Below are 20960 nucleotides of genomic sequence, written 5' to 3'. Positions count from 1 at the left end.
GTACCACAAAATGTGCTTTCATCCATGTTTTACAAAACATTTGACTTTTCCTTCTCCCTAGGATTATTCTGTCAAGAAAAATGAAGCGATGGACAGCTGCTTTGCTTCTATGGAAACTAGATCTATTTGGAATTAAGTGTAAGATAAGAGTACATTTCCCTCTTTTTCCTGAGACAGCTAATTTTGTAGGTAACTATTCTGACTGTGCGATTCAGGCGCCACTAGAGAGATTTTCTGTTGAGGATTATTAGGATTTTATACAATTTTATATTATTTTTGAAATGTGAGTTCGTGGTTTTATGGGGAATAATGAGCTCATGGCTCTTAGCAAAATTAGTATTTGTGTTATGTGCACATCCCGATTTGAAAAGTGGGCACACAGTGTCCATGGACAGAAGTCTCCGGATTACTGTAATTTTGGGGGAAATAGAGTAAAGGAAGGCAAATTAAAATAATAAACAAAAAAAGAAAGAAAAATGAAAAGAAAAGAAAAGAAGAGAAGTACTTTGAAGGCACTTTTTCCATAGGAAAAAAATATTTTATTTTTTTAAGAACAAATTCAGTTTGAAACAGATGTGGAATGTGACTTCACGGATTTCATTTTCGGGGGCTAACTGCAATGTGAAACTAAAGCAGATTTAAAACCTATGACAGGCTATTAAAATAAAACAAAGAAAGAAAAAAATATTTATAACTCAAGCATAATACTGTGTTACTTACAAATTGGACAACGAAATTTTAAATAAATATTCATGGTACATAATTACGGCACAAATATGCAGCAATTTGGCAACCTTTTATACCATTTTTTCCTCATTACAGTGCAAAGGGGAATGACACTGCCGTTAAACAAGCTGTAGCTAAATACATTGCAAAATTCAGATTTTATACAAAACATCTTGCTTAGACTTTATAAAAAACCAACATTGCTCTATGTACACAATCTGGGTAAGAAAAGCCATTTCTGTCTTGTTTTCATGTGTATTTTTATTAAAAAGGTGAATAAGGCTACTGTAACACCCCAAATCCATAGACAGTAAAATCTGAACCTATTTACAGCATCTTCACTTAAACATGATGGTGCAAATTCCAAAGTCGGGTGACCAGGGACGATCATACAAGCAAGGCATTTACAGTAACTTTCCAAAGCTAAACCAACTTCAAATAAAGGGACAGTTGGTAGATTGTCATATTCTGCACCAGACACAAAACAGACGCACAGAACACTTTTCAATTGGTTGCAGGGAACTCTTTTATCAATTCATCTGATTTTTCACAGTTTAGTATAGAACCAAAACGTAGCCAACTGATGATACATACATTTGATTTCATTAAAATCAGACTATTTCCCATTTTTCCCCTTCTTGCCCCTCTCCCCTATCCTAAAAGTAACTTCTGATGGCTTACAAGAAACTCTTGTACTAATGCACAGAAAGGAGAGGTTGGGGTGATGGAAAGAATTACATATGTACTGTGGCTGGTTACCACGGCAACCTTCCACAGAAATATGATATAGATATATATAATATATATTGTAGATATATATTATACATATATGTACACATGTATACCACACACCCACTCACACATACACACACACACTTTGGACCAACATCATTTCCAGGTTCAGGAAATAGGGGATCATAATTTCCGTGACAACTCATTTTTGCAGGTACTCACTGGAGGTCTGAGAACCTTCAAATGCTGTCGCTACATTTTTTTCCCTTCCAATTCAGAAAGCAAAGTGTTACCATAGTAACAGGACTATGTTAAAGATGTCTATTTTGCATAGCACATAAAAAGTAGGTTTCCTGTTTACTCTTCTTGTTTCCCAGAAGGGAGGGGTGCAGGGGAGGACAGGAGCAGGGAGCCAGAGCTAAATCGTCACCTGAAGCCCCCAATGTGACCTGCTGGATTCTAGAGAACACTTCAGCCCACAAGGCAAGGGAAAACCCAACGCAGAAAATAAATGCCGGAACATCTTGTCATTGTTAAATGTATGATGCAATCACATCGACTTCCTGGTGTGTGGGGCTTGTACTTCCTAGTCTACGGTTCCGTGAGATGCCTTTGGAGGACTTGGTTATTTTTGTATTTGCTCTCATTATTGTTCTTTTTGGAATGATGTTGTTTTTCCCAGAAAGTAACTGTCCAATTTGTTTTTTTAAGCACTGAGCATTGGGACCACTTAATTACCACAAATGAATTTCACATCTTCCGGTGTGTACTGTGTGCAACCTTAAAATATATATTAGTAAAAATCTTTCATTTTATATCCCTTGTGTTCTATAGACCTATTATAAATACGTCCTATCTTCCTTCTCCCCCTGGACATCATAATTTATTTCCGTCTTAAGGACCCTAAGAGGCTTGCCGCACGTGCTTCACCTTGACACAGAGCACCTGGCGCTGCAGCCTCCATCAGTACCGGCCCTGCAGCCCTGGCACCCAGACAGCACCGCCATAAACCAAAGTGTCGTAAGGCTCAATCCGGAGGGGAAGGGGGACCCTGGGGGGAGGGGGATCTGACCTACCTTTTATAGATGAGAATTCTTTAATAACGACAATGATGATGGAATTACAGCCTGTTTGACCTTTGGCTTTTCAACTTTTAGGTCAGATTTGGCTCTCTGCTATTCTCCTAAATGCTTTCCCTGTGTTTAATAAAATGTGATAAGTATAGCAGCTGAGTCTGCTTAAAAAATCATCCAAAGCAGACCGACTCTCCTACAGCTCGGAGCTGTGTATCTTATTGCCAGTACCACAACAGTCCTGCCCGAATATATCACCAGCGGCCTACTTTCTCCCTTCCCTCCAAGCCTGTTCCCTTCCCAACAAGACCCGTCTTTGTTCCCCGGAATGAAGAGGGGCTTTTCTTCCTGCACTTCGCTATTTGATAACAGCGAGCGCCTCCCCATACACTGGAATCCACTGTGTGTGCTGTCGTGTCTCCTACTTGCCTCTTAAATCTCAGCAAAACCAAAGTGCTGTGCTACCTAATTGCTTTTTTCTTTTCTCCTTTCCAACTTTCTGTTTCAGAGGCAGCAGCAGTGAGCTACAATTGCAGCCAGCCCTTTCCCCAGCCCCACCCGCTTCTACGAACTCCTAGCCTTCCTCGCAGACAGCCTAGCATCTGGCTAAAGGGCACCTTGTTAGCAAACACAATTTCTATGAACGGATTTACCCATGGACTGAAGCTGTTGTTGCCAACGGCTGGAGGAGGGGACTCCAGACACGAGTGTTCCATTAGTGATACAGATGTGGAGTGGAGGTCTCAGGTGAGGTGCTGCAGAGCCCTGGGTAACAGAACGAGTGAGAGACAGTGAGGACTAAACGCTAGAGATCTTTGCAAACCTTAACTAGCCCGAGGTCCGTATGACAAGTCCGGTATGCACTGCGGGGGAGATGCACCCCAGGCAGAAGCCGGCCCTTCCAGGCGTGGCGTCCTGGGGCACCTGCCAGGATGCTCACAGCCCTCTCGTCCACAAACCACTGTCTTCCCTTGGCTTCCGCAGAGGCCTGAGTGACCGCAGCACATGGCTTTGAGGAGGAGACGTGGGACGCGGCACAGCAGTCCGAATGGGCGTCTTCTACACAGTCTTCCAGCTTCCAGGGAGCGTGTGTGTTCACCAAGGCCGAATGCTACAAGACTAGGTAAGCTGTCCAGCGCGACGGGCTCTTCCGAAGAGTGTCCCTCTCCCCCGGTGCTGTGCTTCAGTCAGTTCTCCAGCACGCGGGCTCTCAAACCCTCAAGGGAGGCATCGGGACAGTAGGTGTCCTCTGGGAAAGCACAGGTACCGCCAGGGTCCCTCTCAGACCTTGTAGTATATGTTCGCCGGGCTCTGCGGGGGCATCTCCTGGACGATGTACACCGGGTAGTCCCCGCTGGACCATCTCGTAGTGAGGGCAGAAGACGCTGTTCCCGCAGTCCTTTAGCGGGATCTGATAATGTCACTGGGCTCCGAGCCGTTGTGTTGCCGCTGGCTTGCTGCGCTTGGGCGTGGCCAGCGTGCTGAGCGACAGCGTGGTCGTGTGCTGCGGCGAGTGCTTCCTGTGTCTCCTCCGGTACTTCAGCAAGAGGACCACCAGCGTGATGATGATGACGATGAAGATGATGCATCCTGAAGCAATCCCTGCGAATAAGGCCACTTCGGAACCGAGGATGTTGTTCCCCGAATGTCCGGCGCTGTTGCCGTCTGTGCTAGAACCTGCAGACGCGGAGAGAGAAAAGGTCAGAGAGGGTTACTGCTGTGCCGGTGCTGATGGACTGCTTTTATGACCCTTAAACACGTGAAAAATAAGCCAGGCTTATTACTAACTAGAAGCTGGACTTTGCCTCGCCAATACCTCGTCTAAGAGCTCAGGCAAATGGAAATGAGAGGTATCTCTCTCTAGGGGGGACTTTCCTACCCTCCCAAGCCACAGGGTTTCCTTTGTATCATTATCCAGCAAGAGCACAGACTGTCGGTGCCAGCCAGCCCTTGATCTTGCTTCATCTTCTAACCCGTGTTAGCCAGCCTGGGGCAGCCGCAGGGAAGAAAAAGGGAAGTGGCCAATTCTCCAGGTCAGCGGTGAGCGCTCATGTGGTATTGCTCTTCCGCCTCCTTTGAGAAAGCGTGTTTCATGCGAACCTTCAAAGGTCCTGCCTTCTAAAGAAGAGCCCGGCCTCCAGGCAGAACAGCTCGGGAACGCGGAAGGAGTGAGGGGGCCTGGGAAAATGTTCAGCTCGTAACTCGTCTGTATTATTTGATTTACACTTAAAATATATTTGGAAGGCAGCAGAAACTCTCACACTGAACAGACTGCCAGCCCAAATGGTAAGCACTAAAAAATTGCCTGGCATCATTATATTATCCATTTATCAGTTTGTCACAAGAATTTGACACATCTTGTCATTGAAAGTTAGAAATAACAACTTCCCTCCTTGACTCTTGGAAAGAGATGGAATACTGCTGCAGATGATAAAGTCGCACAACTACCAACCAAGCACACAGATCCCTAATACAAAACTGCTGATGTCTGCTCAACAGCTGCTCTATCAAACATGCATTAGCATGGCAACAAATACAGAGCTATTTGTTCCAAGACTGTTAAGAAAACGAAGGTCAATGACGGACAATTTTATCTGGTATTCTACGCTTTTGTCAGGGACCTGTTTAATATTTTCTTTTACATGGCAAATGTGAAACAAAATAACGATAACCACCTGAAAAAATACTATTATGCAATATTTTAAAATGTTACCATTTAAAATTTAGAAGAGGATCAATTAGGCCCTCTGTGGATTAGATATAATTAGAGGAGGGATTAGCACATTAATTACATATACATTAACATCAGCTTTAGGCTGGCGTTGACAACCAGCTTGATAAAATGTCAGCCAATGAAACCTTTGGCCTGACAGAGTAGTTCTAATAACTGGCACTTACAGCTCATGAATTCTACTCTTTTGAATGTATGACTTTCATTGGAATGAGTTATTTTGTTCTTATTAAGTGTAATTAATAATGACTCACTGACAGCAAAGATTCCTGATCACTGTAACTACTAGCTAATCCTAACTGGTTAGAAGTCCTTAGACTGCTCTACCTTTTAAGATACTACTAAGAATGTGGGACCCACAGACCTCCACATACACAGACCATGCTGTTATACCTGGATTTGGTTTTACAAAGGGACTTGTTGTCGAACTTCTTCCGTTTGTACCAGCTTCTAGTTCTGGACGTCTTGTTGGATCTTTATTCCTGGTTGATCCAGCAGAACTTGCAGCTATATGAAAAACAAATGATTAATTACCGCACAGACATCTGACAATATCTAGCTTTAGGAGCTGCATATATATTTCAACAGGCATGAATAGCAATGAACATAAGAGTGTTTATGCAAAGTACTGTGAAATACAAGAATATAATTTTTCTTTTAAAACAAAATGGTTATACTAGTTATTTCAGAGGTTTAGATCGTGAGGCCATCTGTGGAAACTATAGGGATTCTTGCATTTGGCAGGCAAAGCATTGCAGATGACATTTCAATTTAACTGAGCAAGTTGATTGACTACTATACCAATTTTTAATTAGAAGAATAATTATTTCTTTCTGCACAATAGGTTATCTACACTGGAAAAGTCACAATGAACAAAACTCTTCTGTAGTCAAGATTCAGAAATGAGCAAAACTGCACAAGCTTTTAGTTTTCATTCTGGATATTCTGATTTTGAACCAAAGTGTATTGCTTTTTAAAAAGAAATTATCTATCTATCTATCTATGGCAATAGACATTCTACCTTGCTGACCTCAACTCTTAGAGAGATCTCCAATAAAAGCTTAGTACACTGACTTGAGGAAATCTGTCAGTGGCTCAAAGTGCAGTAGGGTTTGCTTTGAAAACTAAAGAGCGAATGAAGGTGGGCGTCGGCAACATTAGCACCACACTAGCTGGGGGCTACACCAGGTCACAGTGGCGTCATGAAGCAGCAGATGGTCTTTACCTTGTCCAACTTTCATGAGGATCTTCATGGCTCTTGTCTGGCACACCCCTCCCTCCTGGTTATCCAGGCCCTCCAAAGACCCATTTGATGTAGCTGATTAAAAATAAAATGGACAAAACAAAAAAATAAAGAAAAATCAGGAAATCAATAAGCCAAGTTTACATGAACATGAAATGTCTGAAAACAATTTGAAAAATAAGAATTCACTCTTAGTCACAAGTTTTCTGAAAGTATGGGGATGCTGAAAGCCAAAAGAAAAGAAAAGAAATAAAGAGAAATGGATATCGGAAACACTGCCGCATGTATGCTATCTGACTCCAAATTTATTTAGGCACTTTCTCCTTCCTTCACAAATGACTGATTTAATGTTAGTCTATAAATAAAAGGGATGGCATCTTTCAAAAAGTCTATGGACTCTTTTGGGGCCAAACTCAGAAGAGCAAAATACTTAATGCAGCCATTTCCAAACGTGGTAATCATCCCCCCACACCTGCTTCCTCCACTGCAGATTTCCTGCTTCAAGAACAATTAGCTTGACGCTCTGTTTGTCAAGCATCCAAGTTCTGTAAACACTAGACCAGGAGCCTCCCACAACCCTTGTCTTCTTTCTTCAGCCTTATACATGCTTAAGAAGTATACCAGAATTCAGGTCTTCAAAATCTCCCTTTTCCTCTATCATTTTGTAAATCAGAAGAACACACGTGTTATTACTGCCAATGTCAACCTCAGTCAACCTCTTCAACCAAACTACGTGTTGCAGGAAAACTCTGGCTGAATAGAGGGTTCACACACATGCCCACCACTCATTCTGGGTCCGGTGCAGCCCTGGAGAGAAAGTGGGGACTTTTATCAGCCACTTGCTGGTGTTCACCAACTGAATTCCCTCTCCACCTCGGCAGTAAGGAGTGGAAGGAAGGACAGAATCATTTCACCATTTTCAGCATTTTCTTTTTCAACAGCCTATGCTCTATTTAAACACATCCATGTTCTGTCTCTTTAGACCAGCGAGGTCTCTGAATAGCTTTGTAACTCAAGCTGTACAGAGATAGGCTGCCAGGTACTTTAATGAGAAACAGGCTTTGAATTACAGTTCAAGTTCCAGGAGAGAAAAGAAGGTGGAGAGTGCTAGACGTTTTCATTCCCCTAAAGTTCAAGGGGCAAGGAGCAAAAGTGTTTCATATACATTTCTGCAATTTAAATCCATTTTCTACCTGATTATCAAAGTCTTGTAACATTGTACTTTGCAAGGGACTGAAAAAAGGATTGTTTTCTGGTAAAATAAATCCCAAAGACATTCTTCTAATGGGATTGTTTGTTTTCCAAACAGTGGGTCAGCAAACAAGTTCTATATGCATTTATAGTAGAAATAGGCATTCCATGGAAATTATATTAACTACAAAAATAAGGCACTTATTTACTTGTCTTTTGGTCTTGAATTAACTTTTACTTTCACTGTTTTCCTCAAAACAAAGGCTGCCCCTTCTGTGCATACATATCACTGTGCTTCTCTGAGTGCTTGCTTAAACTTTACAGTGTCACAATCCCATCTCATTCTTCTGTAACTATGGATAAATTTTTGCTGGGAAACTGAGCAATAATTGCCACAATAATAATGGTCTTGGAAGGGTAGTAAGAAGCAGACGGTATCTGTTTGTAGATACAAACATTGTAGACTATTAAGAAACTGCTCAGCAGACAGCTTAAAAAAAAACCTAAAAATTTCGTACACTTCTGTGAATCTAAAAAAAGTCTTTTTTCAGTTCTTTTTTTAAAAATTATTTAATGTGACTATAAAATTTTTTTTAATGTACTTTAAGTTCTAGGGTACATGTGTACAATGTGCAGGTTTGTTACATATGTATACATGTGCCATGTTGGTATGCTGCACCTGTTAATTCATGATTTACATTAGGTGTATCTCCTAATGCTATCCCTCCCTCAGCCCCCCACCCCATGACAGGCCCCAGTGTGATTTTTTTTCAGTTCTTCATTCTGCTCTTTCCCTTTTCCCTCTTCCAAATATGTGCCTAAATTTCAAAGTATCCTTTCCTCCCAAAGGCTTCAAACTATGAGTTTCTATGAGCAGACCCTATTTCTGGACCATTTCAGAGCAGTGCTATAATCTTCAATTAACTGTTGAGAATTTTCCTGTTTGATTTTTCTAACAAATTAGGATGTGTCTGCGTATAGAGAAAAGTGAAAAGCTGATGTCTCTATTTGGCTGATGGTTTAAAATGTTTGGTTTACTTAATTCAAGTGGAATCCCAATGTTTTTAAATGCACATGCACATAAATGAACCTACATGCAAAAGTGCACTCAAACTCAAAGTTAAATGACTTACTTTTTGTTGCTGAAAGTTTCAACACTAAGCTGAAAAAATGACATAATGAGATCTGAAGGGCAGTGCACAGAAAGAAAGGGGAGGAATATACATTAATTTATTTTAATCTTAAGGGGAAAAGACAGTCAAAGATTCAGATCCAAAAGAAAAACAATTAAATGAATATCAGGAAGAGAAAGACATGCACAGTAGAGCAGAGTTAATTGTAAATAGAATTGAGAACTGCATCTGCAGAGGGAGAAACTACTGATGACTTCTACTTTGTCCAACTGGAAGCACAAGAGGTGAACATTATTTGACTTTTTGTCTTTTAATTTCTAGGTCAATGCCTTTTCTGAATATCAATGCTTCTGTGTGGAGCTCCCTAGGTTTACCCAAAATGGTGTCTTGACAACCACAAATGTAAAATCTCTAGAGTATTAAAATTCAATTGGAATCTATAATTTAACATCCACAGACTATAAGACAGTAGGAGGAAGACTATGTTGCATAAGAATGAAACTGCTTTGCACCTTTAAGAGTGAAAACTTTTTTATTTCTTGGTTTAAAAAAAAAGTGTTGGGGGGAAGAGGGAAACTTTCAAGTCTTAGAGTTGGATAAGAAAAAATCTACAGATGCTGCTTTTGTAGGTTCTTCTGAAGTGCCAGGCTACTGCTTGTTTGGGGGAGGGTGCTTGCAGGGTGGTGAGCAAAAGTGGGCTGAACAGTCTGAGCGAGGACAGTTTTTCTGCTATATTCAGGATTTTGCTTCTTTTCCTTTTAAGTCAACTTGTGACCTGCAAAGGTTACTGAAAGATATTGAAAAATTCACTACTAACATTAAATTAACATCCCAAATGCTTGGTTGCTTATAAAGGGGCATTGAAAATACTGTTACACATTCCACCAGGGAAGATTTTTGCCATGAGTTAGAAATGATCTAAGTTGTCATGAATAACCCTGTTTTAACCCAGTTAGTACGCTGGTACTAACTGAAACTCCAGGAGGTAAACTTTACAAGTATAACATAATTCAAAATGACTTCAGTCTATTTTATACTTGATGTAAGTATAACTTCCCATAGTGAAAATCACCTTTCTTCTCCCCTGCTACATCCTCATCACGGAATGTAATTCTTATGCCAAGCTTCCAAACCCCCTCCTTGAACAGTGACACAGCTAAAAAAAAGTCTCCTAACCCAATTATACCTCCTTCCTGGCAGCGAACTCTGAAATAAAACCACAAGATTAATATTCTGATTTCTCCTGCAACAGTCACCAAGAAGTTTTGAAAGGCTTAGTGGCTGATTTTGAAAAATAACAAGAAATTGCTAATGCTTGGAAATAAAAAAAAATCTATTTCCATTTCAGGAGACAATTTTGCAATTATTTTCATTGTTCATTTGAATGTACTAGGAATTTTTAACTTAGAGAAAGAGTGAAAATAAATTGTTAGTTCATTATACTTAAGTTTTTCTTTGTTATCTTTCTATCAGCATGATCTAATGCAGCCACAATCATAGTATTGCTAAATAGACGAAATCACATTTAATCATTCAGAGACAGAAAAAGTAACACTGTTACAACTAAGCTTTTAGTGCCCAGATAGTCTTTTTCCCTTGGCTCAGGAAAAAAACAGACTTTATAAATTTAAAAATTACTAGAAAAGTTTCTCTATCCAGTTGGAAAATAGGCTTAATAAAGATACATGGGCATTTTACAGTCTGCTTTTAAAAGCTTTTGCTTCAGCGGTCTAATTGCATGTAGTAAGTATACAGAAGTCACTACATTGTTCCCCCCAGGGCCTCATTTCCAGTGGGCAGAGATTACTGCTCAGCAAAAACAGTTCCCTGAGTTCACATGGTCTAAAAGTTCAGGAGCACATCTGAAACCACACAGCCGCCATCTGCGGTTTGCCATCTATTTGCACCTACAGTTCTTAGTCACTGGGAAGAGTATACTGGTTATCTGAGTAGGAAAAAAAAAGAGAACCAGTGAGTAACTATAAAGCAGACTCGAAGGGCAAGAATATTTCTGGCTGTGCTTTTTAGCCCATCCCCGCGAAGAGGAAGTAGTACTCCATTTTCACATGTCTTCATCTGATGTTCACTGCTCCGCTCCCAGGAGGCTAAGCTCCAGCCCCACATCTTGGCTGTGTTTAGTCCACCACATTGCTAAGAGTGTGCTAATCAGATGGACAGTCAAACTTCTGGATTTGTGCCGATACATGGGTGTCACTGGCACAGAGATTCGAAACAGGGGAAGCACAAAAATATCCTACAGAATAATGGTATCACAGTTCTTACGGAAAGAATGAAGCACGAAGAAATAGAAATCCTACGGAGGGTATTTCAAATTATTTTAAAATGTAGCGTATTTGGACGGGGCCGGGGTGAAGCCAGAGGGCTGATGGACATTTGAAAGCAAGGACTTGTATCAACTCTGTTGAAGAAGTCCACCAGAGAGACACAATAAGCATCCAGGGTCATGAAACCACAGAGTTGTAAGAACAAAAACGATGCCCTTACATACAGCTGCACTGGACACAACTCACTCTCATGTGACCACGAAGTAAGCAGCATTTTATGAACATTCTCTGTCAACATCTATGGGAGCTATTCTTTTCCAGCATGTTCTCACATGCTAGCCTTGCTAATTTGGATTTCTTAGGCTAGTCTTCCTACACATCAGTTTCTGTAAGCTCGACACAGACTTCTGAAGATCGGAAGACTGTTATCTTGGCAAACTGAGGAACTAAAAAAAGCATAATCCAGTAACAACATGGAAAGCAAAGCCGTGACTTTAAAATAAACATAAACACAACAACATACCAAACTGTATTACTGTTTTCTTCTACCACAGGGCTATCAAATCTGAGTGTCCAAAAAAAAAAAAAAAAAAAGGTAAGTTGAAAATAAGAAGGCTTATTAAAAATAATAATAATTAATGTGAATATACAACCCAGGAAGCTAAGATTTATCTATTTAACACCGTGACATCAATTCAAACTATGTACTCTAGAAACAAGAATTCAATTTCTGAAACTCAAATTAACGTAGCTGAATGCCTTGAGCTTCACAGTTATCTTTTAAGATGCTAACTTAGAAGAAAAGTTCTAAACATGGAAATGATAATGTTCACTGAATGCCAAAAACAAATGACTGTTTCTTTAAAGGTAATTAATAAAATCTTCTGAAACAGAAACATCTATTTAATTTGCCAAAAGGAAAACCACAATTTCATTCATTTTTTTCTAACTTCTTCCTTTTATGTGTTTTTCACTGTGACTTTAAAATGAGAAAAATGAGAAATATAATCATGTCTTTCCAAGGGCCTCATTATTCTTGTTTAGCTGAATATACTGAAAAAATTCAGCATTACTTCAAATCACATAGCACTTCATCCTATAATACCAACTTTGCCTTATCTTAGAGCAAAAGTTTTATGTGGTATACTTCCCTAAATGGCCTCACTTGAAGAAAGAAAAACACAGAAGAATTTATTTTCAAAAAGAAAATCATATTTAGCAAAGTTAATTTAAACAAAACAAGCCCTCTCTCTACTTGATGAGACAGTTCTCACTGACATTTGATTAACTCTTTATTTTGCATGCAGGGAGCCACAGCTAAAACACTGTATAAACTATTAGTGATGTAGGATGTGTGAGTTTTTCACCCGTGAAAACATTGTTCAATATGATAGGAAGAATCACTTGAATTAATACCACATTGCTATGGTTGTGTTTTGAAAATTTAAAGCAGTAAATCATGCATTAAGAAGTAATAACTGGCTTAGCTTCAGCGACTTTTCTATGCAACACAATTAATTAGTTTTCTGCACTAAACAATAATTTGGAAAATGTAGATTCTAAAATTGAGTCACAATTTAGACCTCCCCTCCTGTTTGTCAGTGTTGAAATATAACTGAAGACGCTATCAAGTACAAATGGATGCTCTTAAAGAAAATGGTATAGTTTCATTTCCTTTCAAATATTCATGATGAACAATAATAGGATATTCTACCCAGAGTTCAGAAATAAGAGTGTTAAAAATGGAACAACTTTGAAGCAGTTTGGTAAGTTGTTTTTGTTTATATGTGCACTTAAAACGTTTTGATGACATATATTACTTAATTACTTCTACTTGGGAAGAGAAAGGATACCAGCATACAGAACTGAGTTTGCAGGTGCCATCATGCTATGTGAGGCTTGGACACTGAGGGAAGAGGTCAATCTACTGAGAGAACAGTCACAAAATAAAGCAATAAACACCGTATCTAGAACAGGAGCTTTCGCATAAAGCCTTTCAACCATTAAAAACCGTATGAATGTCAAGTAACAATCAGTGAAGACATTCAGGGCCACAGGTATCTTTGACAATACAGACCTGGAAAGCTACTGGCTACAGACACTCAGAGTGAAAAGACGGAGGAGCAGAAAGCAGTGATGGCTGGTGCACATGTGTATGTGTGCATGTCCACGTGTGTGCGTGCAAGCACGTGTACACATAGCGGGTATAGATCAAGAAAACATATCCTCCAGGCTCAGTGATGGACACTGACACTTTTCTGAGAAAGACCAGACAGTACTGGCAATAAACTTCACTTCCCCCAACCCCTGACTTTTTTTTTGTTTTGCTAGAGACATGTCTAACCACATAAGATTATTTATGGAGTTGTTTCCCCTCAAAATATTGCTTGGAACACCTTGGTGTCTTGGTTTTTAATAAATTCTGTTGAGGAAAAACATCACTTTCTAAGTCTAAGATCTTACTGTTAAAAGTTATGACGATTTACGCAGGTGGAATCTCTCAGTTAAAAAAAAAAAAATTTCAAAATAAAAAACGAAAAAAAAAAAGGCTTTTCTTCTAGTATAATTTAAGGGACTGTTTCTTATTGCCACAGTAATTCAGAAAAACTTAACATAGTGGGAACATGAGAGTCAATGGTAAAGAATAAATAACTTCACATAGACGAGCCAGCCTTAGACACACCTGAACATGTGTCTTGAGCTAGGGAATCCGGGGATGGCCAATGTGGAGAGTCAGTCTTTGTCTAGAAGGCACACCTGAGCCCTCGGCCCATCCTGTGGAACATGGGCCGTACAGGGACTCGAGGTCCTAAGTTCTGGATTAAATGAAGGTTGCCAGGTGGAAGTCATTAGCGGGATGGTTTTAAGTGGAAATGCTATAGATAACTACATGCTGTTTGCAAGCAGTTGCAGTTTTCCTGCCCAGCTCACTGCACAGGGCCATGCGGATATCTTGTCCAGCCCATTGCCACTGGACTCTCTCTCTCTCCTGTATATAAGCCCCCAATAAAACCCCATGTCTTGAAAGAAAAAAAAAAAAAGCCTTAATATGCTTAATATGGGCCAAAATCCACTAAGATAGAGGAATTGTGTTTTAAAAATAGGTGGCCAGATGCCCACTTCAATAGTAATGACTAAGCTCACATTTTTAAAGAAAAGAATAATGCAAGAGTTCTAAAGATAAAAACATAATTCCCTATTGTCTATATTAGCTATACTTAAGCATCAGATTTTTAACACGAAACTTCCCAGAGAAGGGACAGTGATAACATCTATTGAAAATATTCAGAACCACGAAGAAGCATGTGTTTGAGTGAATTATTTCCAGCACATAATCCAGTGCCTTACTCTCAAGATTCTGACAGTCTCGACCATTAAAATTTCCTTGCCAAAATATGAAAAGGTGGAGCTAGGAAAGGGTCCGAGTAAAAAGTTCATGGTGGGGAGGGTGCACATCCCACAACCCTCTAGCTCATTCTACTGTCACTAACTGCATGCAATGATATTAATGACCCAGTAATTGCAAGACGAGTGGCACTGAAGTGGAAAACACCCATCGGAGGCAGAGTTCATCTCTAGGCGGTGGGACTTCACCAGCGACCGAATTAATATCTGCTGACAGTTTAGAATATAACACTGCAGAGGAGAAAACGCAACACTCTCATGGCATCACAGCTTAGATGGACATGTTGTTTGCTTTGACCATTTAGAGACCAGCAGTAACCCCAATCAGGTGCCCCTGTCTAAATTTGCCCTACACATGAACCTTATTCCGTCCAGGGGACATGTTCTATACTCTAAGAATCCAGAGCAATTTCCCATGTTTGCTTCATCTCCTGTTTAACATCAGGAACAACAAAACAGGCTACTTCACCAATGCAAAAAGCCACTTGCAAAGAAGAACTGTCACCCAGCCTACCTCCTCTGTAACGAGATCAATTACCCTCCAGCTTGAGGGTCTGCCAATCCATCAGTCCGTCTATCCAGCCGGCCAGCCAGTCAACAAAACTGTTGCACTTGTACTTGGCTAAGGCAATTTGAAGTCTCATACCACCTCTACTTGTATGTTTGAGAGATTTTTATTTTTAATAACTATATTATGTAGCAATTTTCTATTGAGGGGCTCAAAGTACTTGCTAACACAAAAACACAAAACAGTATAGACTTATTGAAGAAATGGAATTAAGAGTATGTCTAAAAAGAAAAAGAAAATTTATAAGACCTAACAAATTGCCATCATAACCACCTTTTCCCCATGGCCTTCCTTTCCTAGTACCCTGTAGGATTTTTAGTTGAACTTTGGGGGCAGATGATTGCAAGCTGGTTATATGTTACACAATATATGACAAAGTGTCAGTACCAAAATGTCTGATACAAGCAGAGAGTCCATCCTTTATAGTTCGTGAGCTTCTCTGCTGTTGCTATGTATGCAACATGTGTGTACATATACTCTGCTGTCTCTGCATATGTGTTATATATGCTTGCATACTATCTTTACTATTGCTACATGTGCACTTAGATGTTTGGACCCAGGAGGCACTGTTGTAAACTAACAATGCTGGCCTAAGGGTCCAGTGGCCCTGGATTGAGTTTTGATTCTGACATTTGATGGCCAACGGAATTGTACTAAGCTACTCACACTCTCTAGGTTTCAGCTTTCTCACAGTGATAAAAATTGCCCTAAGACCTGTGTCTCTAGACTTCAAAGTGAGACAAGAGCTATGTGAAGGCCACAGCACTTCCCCAAGTGATCAAACACCCAGCCTGAGATTTTGAAACTTCAGGAACAAATGTGACTCTTAAGAACTATGTATGTGTTTGCCTGTGCGTCTTGGCTATTTTCGTGTTTTATTTTGCTTTAAAGTTTTATCTTCTGGATGAATGTTTAAAGGTTACTAAGAAAGAAGCCTGTCCTCTTTCATACTTGTACTAGGTCTCTAGTATTGTCCAATTATTTATAAATCCCAGTGAACCTTGAAAAAGCCATAAACACAGGTGCCAAAGATACCAAGATATATTTTATGAAATAATGAAGGCAGTTTTATTCTGAGCAATTCCTAAATCATTCTTGCTGTCATGATGGCTTAGGTGATGTCATGTAATGTGAACAGAGGCTCCATCCACAACAGCTTTTTCTTCTTACACACTGAGCCATATGGGACAGACATTCCCATGGTCGTGACTCCATTACACCTGAGAGCCAGAAGTTTCTCAGTGCAATCTCAAGCAGAAGCTGAGAATTTAATCCCTAAGTGTAAAGAATTTATCTTTATTCATATTAAATTCAATAAGGAGCCTCACTGATACACACTGGGAAAACCTTTAATACAGCCAGAAAAGGAGTTCACATGATGTTAAGAAATAACAGAAACAACGCTTCTAATTATCAGACTAATGGACTGATCTACTTTCCCGGCTAGTCTCAGTGATAACGCAACCCTGACACATTTTCTTCTCTGGAAGACGATTTATACCACGTTAGGATGCTGCTAAAATTATCAATAAAGACACATTCCTTTCTTTGTGTAACAGGGAACTGAGAAAAAGTCCTGGCAAGGCTGGTGACATGGAAATTGGGAAAAATGATTATATGTATCTGAAGACTCCTCCCATGTCTGTCTCTTTTGGGTCTTACAAAGGATCTGCTAACAAGCTTGGGCAATTCCATGAACAAAAAGATACATAAATGCATGTTTCTTGGTAAAGGAAGCTCAAGGACAAAAGAGCTTTTATAACACTCAAAGAAGACAGAGAGAAGATCTTATAATTAAGTTATGCAGCATGACTGAAACGTGCAAACTCTCTGGAGTTCCATTTTATGGATGGACGTCAAATCAGCCAAGCTTTTGGGGCCCATCCTCTCCAGCCTGCAGCCGAGCACAGCTCTGCCTCTAGCCTGCAGCCTCATACTTCCTCCCCTGCTCCAAAGTTAACTCTTAGTTATATGCATTTGGCGTCAAGGGTGGAAGTAATAAGCATGTTATAGATCCCACTCCATCTGGAGTCCCATCAACCCTGTGAAGCAGGTGCTGTCATTATTCCCACTTTACAGATGAAGAGACTGAGGCAGAGGGGGGTTAAGTTACTTGTCAAAGGGCACTCAGGAACTCGGGTCTTCCAGATCCCAGACTCTCAACCTAAGATGTTGATCTGCTTCTCTTGGACGCGGGGAGGGTGGTGGTGGTGCTGTATCCCTCAAGAACCCAAATGCACAGTCTCTGGCAACATTCTGATGAATATCCTATTACAAAGATGAGAGCTATAGGTTAAAAATAAAAATGTGTTTAAATGCTTGAACTCGGCCATTGTGCGCAAGGTATCAAACATAAATCCTCACCCCTCAGTCCGAGGACCCAAATGACAGGCTGATGTTGTTGTATCACCAAATGGGATTACATCTAATGATGGAAATGTGGCTTTTGCTACATTTATAGTACATAAATAATTCATCAAATAAAGCACATAATCGCTTTACACAGCCCACACACATTCTATATTCTAAAAGAAATCTATCTGTTAAGAGGACATTTGAAAGCTCCCGTAACTATCTTGCTAAAGAACAGTGCATTCAGTACATTTCAGTGCTACTTGCCAAACCTACACCCCAGAAATAAGTAAATCAAAAGCAGAGAAGAAAACAAATATATGCTCAACAACATAAGCAAGACTCTAAAGTTCCTCTGTTTTGATTCTTTTAAGAATATTGTTTCATTATATTTGTGCAAGCATTTTACTTTGTGATTTTGCTTAGTAGTGGAGTACACGTCTAAAAAAAAAGCAAAGCTGTTTGTGGAGCCTTCCAATTTTACATGCTCTTTATTAAAAAAAAAAAAAAAGCTATAGACAACTGAACCAATGAGGGCCCTAAGAAATGGCAGCTTCTCCAGACTCGTTCAGTGTTTCTTAAGGAAGACTTTGCCAAGGCATGGAGAGTGAGGGAGGCCTCCAAGAAGATGCCATGAATACCACAGGGTGGATCTCACAGAACAACCTTTAATCAAACAGTCCTTAGAAAAGATGACTTATGGACTATGCCACAAGATGTGTCTTAGCTATGGATCTGCAGCAAAATAATGCAAAAGCCACATGAAGCTACATTGGGAGGTGCTTCTTTAATACGGTTTTCTTTGTCTAACAGCTCTGCCGTAGCTACTGTCAACTTGAAAAGTATGAACACAACGGCATTCATTTTTCATCCATCTCTGACTCACACGATTTTGGTAGTGTGACGAAAACCTCTTTGTGGGTTATTTTGCAAGGTTTTATGCGAAGGTAGAACCACCAGCCCACAGAACCTTGGTAAGGACAGCTGTTGCAAAGGGCCAACACACCAAACCTGCTGACTCATTCAGCTTTGGGTGTCACCTCTGAAAAGAAACTAAACCAGGCACAGAAAGTGCTGCAAAGAAAACTCTATGGATAAAGGCTACAAACACAAGAAGGCTTTCCCAGTAACAAATGGAGCATTTAGTAAGTCTAAGACACAGCTTCCCTTGAAAATGGGCAATTTCCAAACAGTTATTTCATGAACATTAAAAAAAACTTTAAAGACAATAATAAAAATAACTATAGGTTATGTAAATTAGCTACTCTGTTTTTAAGGCAATCAAAGATCTGAACGTAATAAAGAAAAGGGCTCTTCAGACCACATGGCCATAATATCTCCATCTTTGCATCACTTGAAGATTAGGAGATCTCATTATGCAAATTAGGCCCAGGGCTAATTACTGAAATAGGTCACTTGAAAATGTCAATTCTAAACAGGAATAAAAACCCATATACAGATGCTCCTTGACTTAGGTGGGGCTATGTCTTGATACTTGATAAGCACAAGGTAAGCTGAATATCATTAAATTGAAAATACACTTAATACTCCAATAAACCCATCAGAAAGTTGAAAAATTTAAGTGGAACCATTTTAAGTTGGCGACCCTTTGTATACAATTTTGCCACAAGTTAAAAAGCAAGTAACCATCTATGAGAAGAATGAATGAGGACGCATATCAGTTTGCCACATTATATCCTGAGGGGACTTAGTGAACACTTACTGTGTTTAAAAATACAGTTCAAATGAAAAATTCATATTCATGTCTGAAACTCACAAGTGTGATGACTATATTTGAAAGCAGGTAGCACCACAAATCAAATGAAATGTTTTTAAAGAATTTACAGAGGATCCTGTCCATTTGAAGCCACACTAACAAGTGCTCCTACACTGGATTTGTATGCCCAGCCCTCAGATGGCTCGAAACCGGAGGAGACCGCCATCATGAGCCAGAACAATGACAATACTGAAAGTGCTTTTTAGAGAAATAAATTAAAGTTCAAAGAAATAAAGTGACTTTCTCATTAAGCTCAGGAAGTAGGACTAGCAAGTAGGACTCTAGGTTCCTGGTTGAATTCTTCGAAATGCTGTTCATGTAGGGTACTCCGCAGTGCAAGTCAGTCCCTCTGGACTGCTCCTCCCTGGGGGAAGAAAGTCAAGCACTCCTCCAAAGCATCAGATCTCTTTTTCCTCTCCATGGAAAGAAATCAGCACACGAAAACATGGTATTTATTGTAACACTGCTGGTTGTGAAGGCGCTTACCAACTAGACACTCAGATTTGGGGTTAAACCGATTGTAGCATTTATTAAAGCAACTCAAATGCCAATATTATGTACTGTCTCAAAGTGAACCAACGATTTGAAGTGTTAAAAATATACATGTAAATTTTAATACTTTCCGTCATGCTACCTAGCACTATTCATAAATGTACTGATATAAAAATGACTAACTTCAAACACTTTCCTTCTCAAAAAAGCCAGTACAGAGCTTGACTGTGTGTATGTGTGTGCATTTGTCTGACATGCAAAGTAGCGACTTTTTAAAATCCATTAATTGTTTCGGTGTCTTGGAACTTTCGCAGAAGCAAAACAAAGTCAATATTAATTTCTAAAACTATTTTAACATTTGTTCTCTGCATTTCCCATTTCCTTTCTAGGGAAATTTGTAGATCAATGAGCTTTGCTGTAGGGTGGGTGAGAAACTGGCTTCTATATTTTCCCAAGTATCTGAAGCGCCTTCCTCTGCCTACACTATCGTGGAAGTCTTTCAACTCTGCTGAAAGTCTCAACTGGACTTCCTGGCAAACTTCTGAGCCCTGCGCCCTGAGTCCTTCACCCAGCCCTTATGACGGTCCCCCAAAGCAACATCCAAATAGCCTCTCGTAGTTTCAGAGTTGAGACCCTCAATTCCATATTAAGAAAGATTCATTTATCCCAGGCTACTATATGCTTTTGCATGGTAAATCCTAACTCTAAGGAGAGCTCTGATGGCCACAGTAGCTCAGTAACTGCAATAAACCTGTTAGTGCGGTATGAAGAGTTTCCAAAACAAGGAAATAATAGATGCTATAATTGTGTAGATTAATATTATAATTATAAATTAAACGGTGCTTCTAAATACAAATCTCTCATGTATTAATAAAAAGCAATTACTAAATGCCCACTACATTAAGCAAAGAGATGTTGGTAAACAATTCTTTATTTGCATAGCTTGCATATTATTTCACACTAAAGGTTAAACTCTTAATGTTTACTAAAATTCCACTTGCGCCCAGTGGGAACTTAGAATTTGCAAAGCATTTTTCATGAAGTCATAAGCTAAAGGAAGGGGAGAGACTCGGGGCCTGTTGGCATACCAGTGGACTTGGGCTGCATCCACGCCTTAGGGACATGCATTCACTGCCCTAGAGCATCTCATCTTTAGTGTGTCCACTATTCCCGTACCAGTACCTTCTTCCTCCTGCCCCACCCAGGGGCATTAACCTCCTTAATAAATGCATCTGATCAGTTTCAGTTCCCT

General features: G+C 39.8%; 1 protein-coding gene across 1 annotated transcript in view; it reads right to left on the bottom strand.

The window, feature by feature from the left end:
• Window positions 1-516: 516 nt before the first annotated feature.
• The window catches only part of EFNB2 (ephrin B2), a 44909-nt gene continuing 24465 nt past the window's right edge, over window positions 517-20960 (bottom strand). The window contains 6 exon segments of the mRNA XM_017862990.1: window positions 517-3887; window positions 3889-3942; window positions 3945-3986; window positions 3988-4208; window positions 5656-5769; window positions 6488-6580. Coding sequence (XP_017718479.1) covers window positions 3813-3887; window positions 3889-3942; window positions 3945-3986; window positions 3988-4208; window positions 5656-5769; window positions 6488-6580 — 599 coding nt within the window. The 3' untranslated portion in view covers window positions 517-3812.

This window comes from Rhinopithecus bieti, unplaced genomic scaffold, assembly GCF_001698545.2.
Source record: "Rhinopithecus bieti isolate Rb0 unplaced genomic scaffold, ASM169854v2 scaffold_64229, whole genome shotgun sequence".
In the NCBI taxonomy this organism is placed as follows: Eukaryota; Metazoa; Chordata; class Mammalia; order Primates; family Cercopithecidae; genus Rhinopithecus; species Rhinopithecus bieti.
This window is presented reverse-complemented; position numbering and strand designations above follow the sequence as displayed.